Here is a 17,856-nt window from a genome sequence, read left to right on the forward strand (position 1 = left end):
TTTTCATTGTAGTCTATTTTTTTTTTAGCTCTCTCTAAATTTCTCCGTCATCAAATCAAGTGAGTGTGTAGGTTATTGCCGAACAAATTTGGCAAACAACATATCATCTTAAAGCCCTGCACGTGATCTGCCCTTGTAAAAGTTGATCAAAATCTAAGAATTTAGGGTGATTTCTTGTGGGAGTTTAGGTGTAAGTTCCCATTTTATAGGTTCGATTCCCGGCCGTGGCACCTATGCCCGTGAGCAAGGTATTTAATCTACAATGCTCTTTTATCCTGCTTTCAAATACATGGAAATGCTGCATGCATTATTGGTAACTACGTGTGCATTTGTTACAAAAAAAATCTGTTAAATCCAAAATGCAATCGTACCTCATGTAATTATTTGTGCATTTAAAAAAGTTCATCATCTGCTTCATAATGTACATTAACCACAAATCTACACAGCAAAAACCGTGGTGCTAACCGGTGTACCCACACCAGTTATTTACACCGGTGTTAAATTAAAAGTGTTAGTTTAACACCTCTGGTTGTTACATGTACACTAAATCTCTAGGGTGTAATTTTAACACCTCAGGGCGTGGTCCTCTATTAACACCAATTTGTGTCAGTTTTAACACCACAGTTTTTACAATGTATGTTTGCAATCGATTGCAAATTGATTTAATGCAATACACCCATTATGATACAGTCATACCAACGAATTCATCTCCCAACCGATTAATTTTATGATAATCATTCCATTGGTGTAACTGCAGCTATGAACATATAGGTCAATGCTGTATAGCTTTAAAACTATTGGTCCAATGTCTGTCTATATTCACTCTGAAAATTGTTCATCTTTTATGACGTCATTATCACGAGTGTCCAAGTAAATCGTTCATTTCAGGTGAAGAAGAATCATCCAATATATTTGAGAAAAAAAGTCAAATGTCTTATTTACGAGATTGTGGACATTACTAGCGTGAGCTCGATGTACGCGTTGGTATCCAATTGTCGCACTGGCATTTTAAGATGTATTTGAAAGCTTTCCTGAAATCCTTGGTGAAGATAGTGTAGATGATGGGATTGATAATGCTGTTTAACCAGCCTAACCAAGAAAATGCGACGAAAGCCTCATCTGATGCCACAATTCTTCCACCAGAGGCTGCATAAAGAAGAACAGCAGTGAAGTATGGTAACCAACAGATTATGAAGGCACCTACAACGATGGAAAGGACTATGGCGGCTTTCTTCTCCCTGCTAACTGAAATACGTGGGATCCTGGACGTGCGTCGCTTCAGTGGTGGACGGTTGTCCAGAAGGTCCAAGGAGTTCTCTGTCGAAGCAGACGTACTGATCTTCCTTGCGGGGTTGTTGAGAGCGTTGATACTTCCCGCACTTCCGGTCATCGTATACTCCGTCTTGCCATTGATCGTAACGCCCGCGTTTGCATTACCGCTGCTATCACCCATGCTGTCCAAACTGCGGTCAGTGCCAGCGCTCGAGGACTTCTTCCGGTTACGAGCTGCAGACGGTTTTCGGAGGAAGTGATCCCTTGCGGCCATGAATATACGAATGTAGACACCAAGAACAAGTACACACGGTAGGAAGAAAGCAAGGATACAAGCGATAATAACATACGAAAGATTGACATTTAGGTAGCATACGTTTTCATAATCACGGGCGTTATGATACATTAAAATAGTAGAAGGAACCGTGAGTAGCACCGGTAAGCCCCAAGCCGCTGCAATAGCAATGAAAGCTAATTTGCTAGATCTTCTGTTCGCATACCAGATGGGCTTGGTGATTGCCAGATATCGATCTCCTGCAATTGCACAGAGGTTCCAAACTGAAGCAGTACTGAGGATAATGTCCAGTGAGAGCCAAGTGTTGCAGAGGATATCACCAAGGTACCAGCTACCGAAATTGATGGCTTCGTAGAGACCCAGTGGGAGGACAATGACACAGACGGCGAGGTCGGATATGGCCAGGGAGACCACGAAAGAATTCGCCACTGTGCGGAGCTTGTGGATGCGGATCACGGCAATGCAGACAAGAGTGTTTCCAAAGACACCTACGAAGATGATGATTGGTAGGAAGATCATAGCAACAATGCTGACCTTCTCTACCGGGTCAATTGTCCCGTTTCCGTTGGCATCATGGAGCATTCCAACTCGTGGTCCTTCTGTGTCATTGACAGAATCCATACTTCCTAAGCTCTCCATGCTCATATTTTTGCTGTAATAAAATAATAAAGGAAAGAACATACAAAGTTTAATTTAAAAGATTCGTTTCGATGCACCAAATGGCAAATGACACTCTTCAATTTATAATGTGGCCTCAGTCCAAGATTAATTGAATTCTGTTAATGGAATACCATCCCTATGGTATATACAATTATTGTATGATGGTGGGCCCCAAGTCTGCGCACCTAACAATTTGAGTTAAGATTTAACATGAATTTCTTCCTATGTCACAAATAGTGTTCCTTATATTATTAAGAGTAAGTGTACCAAATTTCTCGTTACAAAGTGAAAGGAAGTATAGGATTTTCTTGAAAAAACTTCCGGCAGTCATTTTCAGATTGAAAAAAAAAACTCGTACCCCATGTCTGCGCACTCATTCACTTTGCACACGATTCGGGGATTTTGATGACAAAGGCTACATTTTGAGGCCGTCACATGAAATGCCCTGAATTCATTATTTCTCCACCATTTTGAGTCGGATTTTTTTATGAATACCTGTCTATGTAGTGCCTGTGTAAAATTCGTGCTCGTTGCGGATCTTCTGTAACTAGAATCGCGCAGATACGCGGGTGCGCAGACTTGGGAGACCGCGCAGACATGGGGGAACTGACCATCCACCAAGTTTTATAAAACACTATGCGTGGCATGCAGCTTGTTTAATTTTATGTTACTGGGTGGCCAGCAGGCCTGCCACAGAGCAGTTTAATCATGTTACTGCCATCATCTTTGTGTAATCCATGTTCACAACATTCATTTTACCACTTAAATTTAATCACATATAAATCAAAAATTGCATAGTAAATCACATTAAAATAAATGTATCACAATGTATCATAAATCATGAAATATATAAAAATTGTCCAAATTACATCACAAAGTCGGCCCTTTGGCCCGTTTAGTCATGATTTATATTTACCATTAAGCTAAAAAGACTAAAGTCATACAACATTATAATAATGAAAATGTATTGCGAATAGTGAAACTACTGGTAGTAGATTTTAATGATGGAGTGCTGATGATAATCTTATTACTAAAGGGTTAAAAAAATACACTGATATGCTTTTCACACTGTACTTTTTCTTTCTTAACCCCGGGATATTGGTGGGGCTAAGGGGGTGGGGCCTTAGCTCCACCAATTTCCCGGGGTTAATCTCAGCCCACTTTGTTTTCACACTATGTTTCAGCAAAGTGGGCTAGCACTGTAAATAGTATTTAGCCCTGCAAAAAAGCAGGGTAAGCCGGCTTATTGTGGTGCTAGCACCACAATTGCGGTGCTAAGAGATGCAGTGTGAAACGAAACTGGGCTAAGGAAAGGTGGGGGCCAATCAATGGCCAATCACAGAAGTCGAAATTGCACGTTAACCACGCTCTGTATGGTAAAATCATCAATATTCATGAGCTGTGGGATAGTCCGGGGTTAAGGCGTTAACCCCGGCTAAGCAGATAGTATGGCGTTAAGGATAGTCCGGGGTTAAGGATATTATGGGGTTAAGGAAATGCAGTGTGAAAAGTATATGATAATGGTATGATGATGATAAACATGATAGGCCTAATGATGGTAGTCAGAGATAGCAGTATTAGTTAAAATAAAAATGATATAGTTTTAAGGAAGAACAAGGATTGCTTGGAAATAATGTTTTCCTTATTTCCTATATTTAGTCGGTTTATCCAAAAGTGGGCCATCTATTATCAACGAGATATTAATTTATATTGTTTACGACAGTAAAAAAATCTTAAAAATTACTTTCATGATGACAATCTGTCGATTTGTCGGTCAAGTATGCTTACTTCTTTGGAAACCGAAACACATACATGTATCAACATTGTTTCGTGGAAGTGATTTTTATTTAAATTATTTCTATATGCCACTGCTTCAGGTTAATCGCTCTAGTCTAGCTGGTTGAAAGACATTTCATAAAGTAAATTTAGCCAAATAGTTATACAAACAATTGGCATTACAAACTTTTATCTTCCACTATGAAACATAACTTTACATAGGATTGTTTTTGTTTTTGTTTTTGAGTGAGGATTTATGAGGATAAAAAGATGTAAATTTTCCCGCTGATAACAGTCAAGAGTCATTCAATCACATATCTTTGTACACTACAGAAACCCCAATGTTGATTTAACACCAGCCCGTAATCTATATATCTCCACACCAGAGAAGTTTTAAACTACACCAGTTTGGTTTCAGTCTAACACCAGATTGGTGTTTATACAACACCAATTAGAATTAAAACAGCATGGATTTGATTCCAAACTGGTGTTGTTTCAATACTTCTCTGGTGTGGACATATAGATTCCGGGCTGGTGTTAAATCAACACCGAAGTTTTCAGTGTAGTTGATAGTGTAACAATTCCAAACATAAGCCTATTTAAGAGGCAAGTATCTAGAGAGGCATCCTTAAAAACATATCTAATAAATTTCAAAACAACACGTGTGTTTTACAAAGCTTTACCAAAGCAAAGATGTTTTGTATACTAATTTATGCACGTATAGGAAATAATTCCAAGCAGAGTAAATGCCTTTAAAACATCAGGAAATCTTGTTCACACTTTGCCATACACTCTTCGGCATACTCGTTCGAGTTGCAAGGTTATATCTGGTTAGTAATCAAGTCCCAATATTTTTTAAATCTCAAATTTTACATTTGACACTGTTTGACACGTTCAACACTAAAAGTATAACACCTGAAAAAATAACCTCCCGTGATTTTGGAGTCGCAACTTTTAATCTTTTGATAAAAAGAATACTGAATTTATTATCATTTAATAGGATACCTGCATGAAATGCATGGAAGATAATTTAAGGACAAGGAGTTTTGTAAGATCTCAGAGGAAGCTCGTGCTTCTGTAAAGTAAACTACGACTTTTCCTTAAATGGTCCATTAATGTGTACTCATGGGGGGTGTTTCACAAAGATTTAAGTATGACTTAAGTCGTACTTAAATGCCGACGGGTACATGATATGCAACGCGCGATCTTATTGATAGATACGCAGTAAGGCGCGTCCTCATGACACGATCTGACCAATGCGGTCAAGCCTTTCATACTGTACGCAACTTGGAATTTGAGTGCGACTCTAAGTCATACTTAGATCTTTGTGAAACACCCCCAGATTTCTTATTTCCTTAAGGTAATCTGTCTTCATTGTTTGCCACTTGAACATGTGAGGTAATTGAGTAACAGGCAGAAATACTCCTTAAAATGCAGAGCACGTAACAGCTGTTCTTCCAAAGTAGATTTATATGTAAGTGATAGGCGCCACTTATAGTATGCAAGCAATTACTCTATTATTGTAAATTGCTGTTGCTGATAATAGGTCCAAGTAGTACTGTATGATCACTGACAAAGTCTTTGTAAAAAATGCCTTAAACTCTATCAAAAATATAAAAAATTGGTGATGAAATAATGCACCTACGTCAAAAACCTTAGTTTTTCAATAAACTAGATACACATACATTCTTAGAATATTTTTATAATCAGGGGTGGGTCGAGGATTTTCCAAGGGGGGGGGATGTTCCCGATGAAAAAAAACAAGCAAACGGTTTTCACCCCCCAAAAACGAAAATTTATTTCACGAAAATAAATTGAATAGGCAAAAAAAAAAATGTTTTTCACCCTAAAATTTAAGACGTCCACGAAAATTAAAGACAGGTGAGGACCTACTTTCAAGGGGGGGGGGGGGGGCACACTTGTGTTTTAACGGCATTTTTTACATTAAAAATTTTAACTGTCCCTCTGAAAAGGGGAATGATTAAAATAAAATAGTATGCACTTTAAAGGAAATATCCAAAACTGAATAGATTGAATGGCCAGATATGTGTAATTGATGAGCTAGTCATATTTGAATATAATCTAGTCTAATTTGAGTAGAACACATTCATTTCAGACTTAGAAAAAAAAATGACTTCAGAGTTGCACCCGTTTGACTATTAATCTAATCATTTAAATACGTTTGTATTTTATAGTGCAGCAGCTAGGTGAATGGAAAGATGGAAAAGATGGTGAAAACTAGATTAAAGAAAGAGAGAAAGACAGAAGCAATTAGAGAACGGGGAAGCAGAGTTTAGAGTATCATAACCAAACTTAGCTATTGAAATGCACTCATTAGAATTTTATGAAAACGTGCATGAAATATGACGAAATGCCTACCTGTTGGAGAATGCCAAGTCAACTGTTAATTCCTCTGGACGAAGGTGAGAAGGAATCCTTCCACTTTGGAAACAATCTTGGTTATGACAGTCGAATTGTCGGCTGCTTGATATATCCTAACTTAGTTTGGACGCACCCGCGCGCGTTAGGTTTGAAATCCGGGTACTATCATACTACGAAATCTACTTGTATACGCCTACGTATGAACAAACAGGCGCGGATCCAGAATTTCGTAGGGAGGGGGGCCCAAATTCGACCTGATTTTGGCGCCCCTGTGTACTTTTCGGAAAAATGGCGGTCCCTCCCTCCCCCAGGCAATCATAAGTGCCTTAAATGCATGTTAAATTATCTTATTTCATAGGCACATGAATCAGGGGCGGATCCAGCCTTCTGAATTTTTTTTCAGCCATATTTTCCCCGATCGGCCGCTCGAAGATGTTTTTTTTTTGTTTGTTTCTTTGAAGGGGGTAGTTCTTAGCTTTATTCTCTAAATCAACATAAATGTATACTATCATAATCCTTATTTTATAATGCCTGCGCGAAGCGCGAGCAATTTTTTTTTGAAATTGTATTTATTTTTTCTTAAAATTTTAACATTCTGAAAAAAGATGTGCCTGCAATAATTACTGCGAACGCGAAGCGCGAGTAGAAATTTTTGATAAACGTTTTGAACTGATCGGAAAGCTAGGCCTAACAGTCCTGTTAAAGATTGCATACAGTTAGCCATGAAGACGTTATATATTTCAACAATCAAAATTTTTTGACATCTCTACATAAAGAATGGAAAACTTTAATCAATGTTTGTAATCATGAACAGGATAGCTATACAGTATAACTAAACAATTTTATGCGAGCGCAAAGTGCTAGCGGAAAAATTCTAGATTTAGACCTAGAACGGGACACTCTATTCATGTTTCCTAAATCATGAAAAAGAGGGGATCTTCCCACATTACTAATGCGAGCGCAAAGCGCGAGCAGAAAATGTTTGTATACGTTTTGAACTGATCGAAAAGTGCCTTTTAAGGACTGCTTGCATTTAGCCATGAAGACATGACATATTTCATCAATCAAATAATGCGAGCGCGAAGCGCGAGCTGAATTTTTTTGACATTTCTACATAAAGAATGGAAAACTTTAATCAGTTTTTGTAATCATGAACAGGATAGCTATACAATATAACTAAACAATTTTATGCGAGCGCAAAGTGCGAGCGGAAAAATTCTAGATTTAGACCTAGAACGGGACACTCTATTCATGTTTCCTAAATCATGAAAAAGAGGGGATCTTCCTACATTACTAATGCGAGCGCAAAGCGCGAGCAGAAAATGTTTGTATACGTTTTGAACTCATATAACTAAACAATTGATGCGAGCGCGAAGTGCGAGCGGAAAAATTCTAGTTTTAGACCTAGAACGGGACACTCTATTCATGTTTCCTAAATCATGAAAAAGAGGGGATCTTCCTACATTAATAATGCGAGCGCAAAGCGCGAGCAGAAAATGTTTATATACGTTTTGAACTGATCGAAAAGTGCCTTTTAAGGACTGCTTACATTTAGCCATGAAGACATTACATATTTCACAATCAAATAATACGAGCGCGAAGCGAGAGCTGAAAATTTTTGACATTTCTACATAAAGAATGGAAAACTTTAATCAGTTTTTGTAATCATGAACAAGGTAGCTATATAACTAAACAATTGATGCGAGCGCGAAGTGCGAGCGGAAAAATTCTAGTTTTAGACCTAGAACGGGACACTCTATTCATGTTTCCTAAATCATGAAAAAGAGGGGATCTTCCTACATTAATAATGCGAGCGCAAAGCGCGAGCAGAAAATGTTTATATACGTTTTGAACTGATCGAAAAGTGCCTTTTAAGGACTGCTTGCATTTAACCATGAAGACTTTACATATTTTACAATCAAATTATGCGAGCGTGAAGCGTGAGCGTAAAAAAAATCGAGATTTCGACCTTGAACGGGATACTCTATTCATATTTTGTAAATCATGAAAGGGATGAGAAAGGGGATCTTCCTACATTAATAATACGAGCACAAAGGGCGAGCAGAATTTTTTGATACTGAGATCTGAAACTGGATAACTGAATGAAAATGCGCGCGCGTGTTTCAGATTTAGACCTAGAATCTAGGCATTCTAAACAATCTTTTATCATGAAAATAAAAGCGAGCGCGAAGCGCGAGCTTAAAATATTTGAAATTCCGATCTGATGTTTCAAACACTTTGTAGGAAACTTGTAAGGTGGATATAAATCGCACTTGATAAAGAGCTGATATGTTTCATTATTACTTTAATTTTGAGACATAGGACCGTGACATCCTTAGGACATGTTATCATATGAATATGATGACTATATATCTTCCTATTCATCTTGCTAAGCGCGAGATAAAACAAAAGTGACAATTTAATTATTAAATTGATATATTAGTATTAATGCATAATGAGGGCGCGGAATCTGATGATATTATGGCCTGAACACTGAACATTTCAAGCACCTTTTTATTTATGAATAGGATGCATCATTAATTAGTTGATATATTTTTAACTATTAATGCGAGCGCAAATCGCGAGCCGAAATTTTTGATAAACTGTCATGAAAAGGGGGATTTTAAGTAGTTTGTTATACAATCAATATTGAGACATTCATAACCCGCCAATCAAAAATGCAAGCATAGCAGCGCTAGCTGATGCGTTTTGACAATCAGACCTGAAAAGGGATATTTTGAAAACTTTATGGAATACATGAAAATAATAGGTACCCGATACATCACAATTCGCGAACGCGCAGCGCAATTGGAAAATTTTAATATTCAGACCATAAAACTGACATTTTTACAGAGCACTTTTTAAAAATCAATATATAAGTCACAAAAATTAATGAAAGTTCGATTTCCAAGGAGAAATATGTTTTGTATACTGACTTCCAAACTTGATATTTAAGCTCCGTGTTGAACAAGATATGTGGATCACTTAACAGGCAATGCGAGCGCTAAGCGCGAGCGAAAATTTTATATAGTGACATAAAATATTTTGTCCAAGTCTTCCTCTCATCTTATTTTATTAATTCGTCTTCCTCCTTTCCTTTTTTCTCTTTTCTTTTCCTTCCTTTTTCTTTCTTTCCCACCTTTTTTTTGCTCTACCCATAGGGGGGTCCGGGCCCCTCGCGTCCCCACCTGGATCCGCCTATGCATGAAGAAGAGGCAATTGAATAATGGTTTTAAAATGATGTGTTCATGAATAAATGTAATATCACTTTAAAAAATAATCAATGCGAGCGGGAAACTCGATCGATTTCTATTTTAACAATTTGATGCTTTCAATTTCGTTTAAATTCTCATCAGAGTAGGCCCTGCTAGAATTATGTTTCAAAATTGAACACTGCGGTTGGGATTCAAAACTGCACCCCTAAATTTCAAATTGAACCCCTAGGGGCGCAATTTTGAACCCGCAGGATGCAAAAATGAACCCCAACCGCAGGGTTCAATTTTTGAACCCATAGGGTGCTGATTTTGCATCAACCTTTCGGGGTTCAATTCTGAACATTTATTTCTTAGTGTGTGCAAGTAAACTTCAAAATTTCTGTAAATAATATCTGTCAATATATCCATCAGTGTTGTAAGTCAAGTCTCAAACCTCCAAGGCCAAGGCTTTAATACCCAAGACCAAGGCTTTAATCCCCAAGGCCAAGACCAAAACATGGAAACCCAAGGCCTAAAAACCTCAAGGCCAAGGCGTTTCAAACTTTCAATATATGGAACAATGAGCCAACAACAAGGCGGCAGTTCGAATATCAGTTCGGCGCCCCTACATGTAGGTCGATCATCAATTTGCCCCCACCCCCGTTCGAACATCAATTCGGCCCCCAGTTCGAACATCATTTTAGCATCCCTTCTAACTCAATTTGCCTTCCCTAGTTCGAATATCATTTCGCCTCCCTAGCTCGAGTATCAATTTTGCGCCCCCTAGTTTGAACATCGATTCGGCGCCCCCTAGTTTGAGTATCAATTTGGCGCCCCCCTACCTCGAACATCGATTCGGCCCCCCTCCCTAGCTCGAGTATCAATTTTGCGCCCCCCAAGTTTGAACATCGATTCGGCGCCCCCTAGTTTGAGTATCAATTTGGCGCCCCCTACCCCGAAAATCGATTCGGCCCCCCTCCCTATAGTTCGAGTATCAATGTAGCGCCCCCACTTCGAACATCATTTCGGCGCCCTCCTAGTTCGAATATCAGTTCGGCGCCCCTACATGTAGGTCAATCATCAATTTGCCCCCCCCCCCCGTTCGAACAATATTCGGCCCCCAGTTCGAACATCATTTTGACATTCCTTCGAACTCAATTTGCCTTTCCTAGTTCGAATATTATTTCGCCCCCCTAGCTCGAGTATCAATTTTGCGCCCCCTAGTTTGAACATCAATTCGGCGCCCCCTAGTTTGAGTATCAATTTGGCGCCCCCCTACCTCGAACATCGATTCGGCCCCCCTCCCTAGTTCGAGTATGAATTTGGCGCCCCCACTTCGAACATCATTTCGGCGCCCTCCTAGTTCGAATATGAATTCGGCGCCCCTACATGTAGGTCCAACATCAATTTGGCGCCCCTACATGTAGGTTGATCATCAATTCGCCCCCCCCCCCGTTCGAACATAAATTCGGCCCCCAGTTCGAACATCATTTTGGCATCCCTTCGAACTCAATTTGCCTTTCCTAGTTCGAATATCATCCCCCCTAGCTCGAGTATCAATTTTGCGCCCCCCTAGTTGGGAACATCGATTCGGCGCCCCCCCCCCTAGTTTGAGTATCAAGTGGCGCCCCCTCCGCAGTGTGAGTATTAATTTGGCGCCCCCCCCAGTTCGAACATCATTTTAACATCCCTTCGAACATCATTTCGGCGCCCTCCTAGTTCGAATATCAATTCGGCGCCCCTACATGTAGGTCTAACATAAATTTGGCGCCCCTAGTTCGAATATCAGTTCGGCGCCCCTACATGTAGATCCAACATCAATTTGGCGCCCCTAGTTCGAATACCATTTGGCCCCCCCCCCTAGCTCGAGTATCAATTTGCCGCCCCAAGTTCCAACATCAATTTGGCGCCCCTACGTCGAACATCAGTTCGCCCCCCCCCCCGTTCAAACATCAATTCTGCCCCCAGTTCGAACAGCATTTTGACATTCCTTCGAACATCATTTCAGCGCCCTTTTGGTTCAAACATTTTCTTTCCTCTTCTTCCTCTTTTTTTCCTTCTCGTCCTTCCCCTCTTCCTCTCATCTTTTCTTCTCTTCTTTCCCCTTTCTCTCTTTCTTTTTTCTTCTCTTCTTTCTTCCCTCTTCCTCCTTTTCCCCTCTTCCTCTCTCTTTTCACCCTCTTCCTCTTTTTTTCTCCCCTCCCCTCCCTTTTCTTCTCTTTCTTCCCCCAATTCCTCTTTTTTTCTCTTTCTTTCCCCCCTTCTTTTCTTCTTTTCTTTCCCCTCTCTTTTTCCCCTCTTCTTTTTTCCCTCTTCCTCTCTTTCCTTTTTTTCTCCTTTTCCTCTCTCTTCCCCCCTCTTCCTCTTTTTTCTTCTCCCTCCCCCTCCCTTTTTCTTCTCTTCCTTCCCCCTCTTCTTTTTTTCTCTTTCTTTCCCCTCTTCTTCTCTCTTTTTTTTTCTTTCCCTTCTTCTTTTCTTTCCCCTCTCTTTTTTCTTCTCTTTTTTTCCTCCCTCTCCCTCCCCCTTTCTTTTCTTCTCTTCCTCCTTTTCTTTCCTCTTTTTCCTCTCTCTCTTTTTTCTTCTCTTCCTTTCCCCTCTTCCCCTCTCTCTCTTTTTTCCTTTTCCTTTCCCTCTCTTTTTCCTTCTCTTTCTTTCCCCTTTCCTCTCTTTTTTCCTTCCTTTCCTTCCCCCTCTTCCCTTTTTCTTCTTTTCTTTCCCCCTCTCCTCTCTCTTTTTCCCCTCTTCCTTCCCCCTCTTCCTCTCTCTTCCTTTTTTCTTTCCCCCCTTTTCCTCTCTTTTTTTCTTCCCTTCTTCTTTTTCTTCTTTTCTTTCCCCTCTTTCCCTTTTTTTCTCTTTTTTTCCTCTCTCTTTTTTTTAGCCGAAGGGGGGGGCCAAGGCCCCCTCGGCCCCCCCATGGATCCGCGCCTGTTAACAAAGACATGACAATGAAAGGTGGCATGCTATTGCACTTCAGTTTTAAGTTTTCTTGTCAGCAAAACGAAGAACCATGAAGCAGTGGCGTACTTAGGATTTTCCACAGGGGGGGGGGGGCAAAAACGTCCGCCAAAAAATTTGAGAAGCAAAAAAAAAAAAGGTCTTCAATCACAAATAAAGGATTTCGTACCAGAACAAAATTGACAAGCAAAAAAAAGGGGGAAAAAAGAACTTCAAGCTCGTCAGGGGGGGGGGGGCAGGGATACGTTCTTTGCATGGTTGGATTGTGGCTCGTCAGGGGGACAGACTGCCCCCCCCGTAGGTACGCTAGTGTCATGAAGATACATCATAACATCTAGAACCATGGTCGAATGATGTAATTCGTTAACTTGTGCGTTCCAGATTCGTACACATACCCCTTTTTACATGTTTAATAATGGAGATGGGGGTTGATTTTTGACACCCTAATTTGGAATGAAAGCCATGAGCATTCTTCCCTGCCACTACACACTGGCTTTGATGAAGACAAATGAAGACAACAAAATCATGCCTCTTATCACATGAAAGATGTTAGCAAAATTAGCCCCTGAATTTCATTTTTTTTGAAATATTGGTAAAATATCCCTGAATAATAAAAATAATTCAGAGAAAATATTTTAAAAATCCCTTTTCTATTTCTTTTTATTTATCATTTTTCATTTATTCATTTCTTTCTTTCTTTCTTATTTATTTATTTATTTATTTATTTATCCATTTATTTATTTACTTATTTATTTATTTATTTTATTTCATTTATTTATTTATTAAAGGGGGATTTCTCTCAAATGAACTCCTAACTATACCCTTAACCGGAAACTCAGAAACACAATTGCAGTTCACATGACCACCTCAGTGTGTGTTCGTGTGGTGGAGTGTATGTATTAGGGCCAAACTATTCCAGTAAAAAAAAAGAAGCTTTCTGGTGAATAAAGCGTTTTGTAGATCCTGTAAGTCACCCGTCACCTTGGCAACCAACACCTTAATAAACATTGACACGCATTTGAATGAACATTCTCAGATTATAGAAAAATGGCAAATCTTGATCACAGGGGGCTAATTATGACTGGATTATAAGATGATCTGCTTTGCGTGGCTTGTATACAATTACGATGAATGTGTTCCTGATTGAAAATAAACTATATGCATGTATTTGAATTCCCAAGCATATGTCATTCTTGTTTAAATATTGCTGTTTGGGCATGTACATGTATTTCGTTTACTCATTATCGGTAATTTTTATTTTGTTTCATTTATTTATTGTTATTATTATCATTATTTTTTACTTTATTTAATTTAATTTTTTATTTATATTATTATTATATTATTATTAGTTATTATTATTATTATCATTATTATTATTATTTTATTTGGGGGGGGACAATGATGATTTCTGCGTTACGTCTGGTGAAAAAAGGTGTTTATATACCTTTCTTGGATCAGTACGTGTTAATCCAATTCATTTTTTCTTTATCTCTCCCACGAGCAGATACATATCTACTTAAGTCAAAACAGAATATGGCCTATTAGGTATGATTTTTCTTTACTAGCTTCCCAATTTAATAATACACATCGTTAAAACAGCATCGCTGTATGTCTGTCAATATCTTATTAGTTTGAGGATGAGAAAACCTCATGAGAAACTCATGAGAAAATAATAAAGATTGTAATAGCTATACAATATATATATTCAGAAATGACACTTGGGCCCCTTCTTACAAAGATTTACGATTGATCCTATCAATCGCAACTATGGACGGCTAGCAACGTCAGCATCTATTATGCACATCTGTTCAAAATATTTTCTAGCTATGATGTATATAGGAGCGCCTTGAGCACCTAACAAGTTGGATATGTGCGCAATATAAATAACCTATATTATTATTCATGCATTCATTGTTTTCTTGAAAATTCACTGCGCTTCTCTTTGCATACTAAGGACATTGTGCAAATTTTTCTTTAAAAAAATTATGACACTGATGGATTTCCATAGAGTTACGATTGATCAGATCAATCATAACTCTTTCTAAGACGGAGCCCTGATTAGCCAGGTTTTGACAAATGAGGGCGGTGAATATTGAAAAAAAGTTGGAAGTGCAGAGTTAACGTGACGGATAGAAACATGAAAATCTTAATATGCCAGTGGGGAAGAAATCTAATATGTAGTTTCCTTTTATCCTACATTCAAATTAATTGAAATGGTTTTGTCATTTTTGTGACTGTTTGTGCCGTAAAGTGAATTTGGGATCCTACAGAGCGTCGGAAACAAAGGAAAGTCTAAATGTACCATTTTTCTTAAGAAAATAAGTGAAAAAAAAGGGTAATAGAAAAGTTGTCATAGGCTAACAGAGATTAGTTCACTGAGTGACTGTAAATTCCCAACAAAAATAATATAGAAAAGGTATATTTGTAAAGATCATTTTTGACACTTTTCATATTTTTTTTTTCAATATCCAAACTTATTTTTGGGTGATATTTGCCACGATACTTCCCGTCATTAAGACGGTTAAAAATAAACTTATCTCTTTATTCGCCTTTAATCCATCATCATCTATTTTTTTCTTTTCCACTTTAACTGTATCAATGTTATGCATTTTCTAAAAAGAACTAAGATTATTATTTTTTTATTTTATTTTGAAAATTATGAATATAAATATCAATATATGATTGACAATAGATATATATTTTTTCGTGTCTGCCTAGGATAGGATGTGTTTATCAAGCTGACTTCCGCATTTTCTGTACCCTGGTAGCCAGTCTCCTGGAAGTTTCTTTTCATATATCTTGTTATTTACCGCTATAACAGGAAACGGAGGAAATAGTGAAATGAAATTTTACAATCACTGTCTTGCATACTTTAGTTAACGCAAGTTAGAATACATGCATTAATAAGATTGTGAAATAGTTCCGCAATAATTTTAGAGTTCACCTAACACCCCCACGCGCCAGCCCAAGCCACTCCCACACTCGCACACTTCAAGCACACGGTCATTCTTTTTTTCTCAAAATATTCATATTGGAGATTTCACTTTAACAGTTACATCCACCGTAATGTAAATGACTCCACGCAAACCAAACAAGAATTTCGTGAAGAATCACAGGCAATTAAACCCGTTCACAGAATTGCGAACAAATAGACTAGTTCGTAGTTACTTCATGGGCAATTTTGGTTAAATGACCTTTCTTTTCTTTCATCATAATAGGCATATTTCAAAGCAAGATATTACGTAAGCTTGCCTTACATAGCAGGATGAAGAAATTGAATAGACCAGGTGACTAGAATAGCACACCAATGAACACTTAATGAAGGTATTTGTGCATTCCTATTTTGAATGCATATCTTAGCATGTTGCACAATGTACTTGACAACTGTGAAATACCAGTCGTTCGTGGAAGCATTGTTGTTTTTTGTGGATGTAAATGAAAACGACGATTCAAAAGAATATATGAATATTCAAGACATCAAAGTTGTTGCTTATCTCATTAGATTTTAAAGCACCATGTCACTTTAGTACAAATGACCTTCTTCTGATCATGCGCAGAAAGGAACTACGCACTGGCTTATTGGAATAGTGAAAGAAATTAAGTAAAATAATGAAACATGAATAGTCCCTCCACATATACACTCCCTTGTTCCTCCTTATACTCTTATATCTTGTTATTCTTTTGTTGAACCCACTTTTATTGCTTGCCCCCTTCTCCTCTCTCTTCCCAAGGCCCACTAGCGTACCTACGGGGGGGGGGGCAGTCTGGCCCCCTGACGAGCCACAACCGATGCAAAGGACACATTCCTGCCCCCCCTGACGAGCTTGAAGACCTTTTTTTTGCTTGTCAAATTTTTTTGGCGGACGTTTTTGCCCCCCCCTGTGGAAAATCCTAGGTACGCCACTGCCAGAGCCGCAGACTGCTTTTGAATTGTGTGTGTGTGTGGGGGGGGGGGGGGGGGGGGGCTAGACTAGAATAAAATGAAGTTAACTCCTTTTTTGCCTCTGATTGAAAAAAGTCATCTTTTTATGTTCCTCAGAATGATGAATACGAATATCAATATATGATTGATATCGATACATTTTGTTTCTTGTCTGCCTAGAAAGACGATATGTTTATATAGCTGACTTCCGCATGCCTGATACCCTGGTAGCAAATCTGGATACTTTTATTTTCTAAATTGTGTTATTACCGCAGATGCAGGAAGCGACGGAAAAGCGAAATCAAATTTTACAAAATAATATTGGCTGGCTTAGGTAGTGCAAGTTCCTGCATTAAAATGACTGCAAAGAATTAAAACAGAAATATATAATTCAGCAATTTATTGTTTAACCTTTCACATGAGATACACACACAAACCCACACCCTGCCCTACAAACACACCCATGCACGCGCACCCACGTACACCAACAAACGTACGCACACATTTCCACCCACCCTTTTCGCCCACAATCATACTTCTTTTTGCCCCCCCCCCAAGTATACATATTCACAACAATAATGTAAACTATTAGATAGCCAAGACAGATAGCCAAGCGCGATTGATCCATAGCGCGTCGAGTGATATTACACTCTAAAAATGAAGTGCTAATTCAGCTCTTAAAGAGCGTGTATAGTGACTGCACTTCGGAGTGCTGATTTGTCTAGTTCAAATTTGAACGAGAAAAATCAGCACTCCGAAGTGCAGTCACTATACACGTTCTTTAAGAGCTGAATTAGCACTTCATTTTTTTAGAGTGTATGATCGAAGTCAATGTATTTTCCCAACCGGTCCACCTTCCATAAATATATTGACCAACCGGTCCATGAATATATTATTCTACTTGTATGGCGCCCTCTTGTGGATTAGATGTTACCATCTACACGGAAATAAAATATGTGAGACTGAAGTAGCGAATCGTTTGCAATCGATCAACACTGGATATCAATTGGTATCAATCAATTCATTTTTTTTTTTTTTTTTTTTTTTTTTTTTTTTTTTCTTTTTTTTATTACCATTATTATTATTCTTTATTTGTAGTTTATGGGGGTAGGGGGGTTAAGTGTAGCTAAGGGTCTGGTTTTAAGTTGTGTGTATGTTTTTTTATTAATATAACTTCCTCATTAATCAGTTTGATTGAAGAGTATGGAGAATTTTGAGTTTTATATACAGATTATAAGTTTATTTCCGTAATTTAGATTTTTGCTGTTGTACCCGGATTCTGTTCTGTATTTATCCCTTCGTGATTATAAGTTGTTAAAAAAATTTGAGCAGATTAATTTTAAGTTTACATTTGAAATTCATATATATTCCTTTTCTCACCATGTTAAAATGTTAATGTG

General features: G+C 38.3%; 1 protein-coding gene across 1 annotated transcript; it reads right to left on the reverse strand.

The window, feature by feature from the left end:
• Positions 1–580: 580 nt before the first annotated feature.
• Positions 581–6,457, reverse strand: LOC121421635 (5-hydroxytryptamine receptor 1D-like). The gene is made up of 2 exons (XM_041616401.1): positions 6,383–6,457; positions 581–2,219 (listed from the first exon to the last, which is right to left on the reverse strand). Exon 2 carries the CDS (start codon positions 2,210–2,212, stop codon positions 959–961), a length of 1,254 nt encoding a protein of 417 aa, XP_041472335.1. The 5' UTR covers positions 2,213–2,219; positions 6,383–6,457; the 3' UTR covers positions 581–958.
• Between the last annotated feature and the right edge of the window lie 11,399 nt (positions 6,458–17,856).

Source organism: Lytechinus variegatus, chromosome 9 (assembly GCF_018143015.1).
Source record: "Lytechinus variegatus isolate NC3 chromosome 9, Lvar_3.0, whole genome shotgun sequence".
NCBI classification, from domain to species: Eukaryota; Metazoa; Echinodermata; class Echinoidea; order Temnopleuroida; family Toxopneustidae; genus Lytechinus; species Lytechinus variegatus.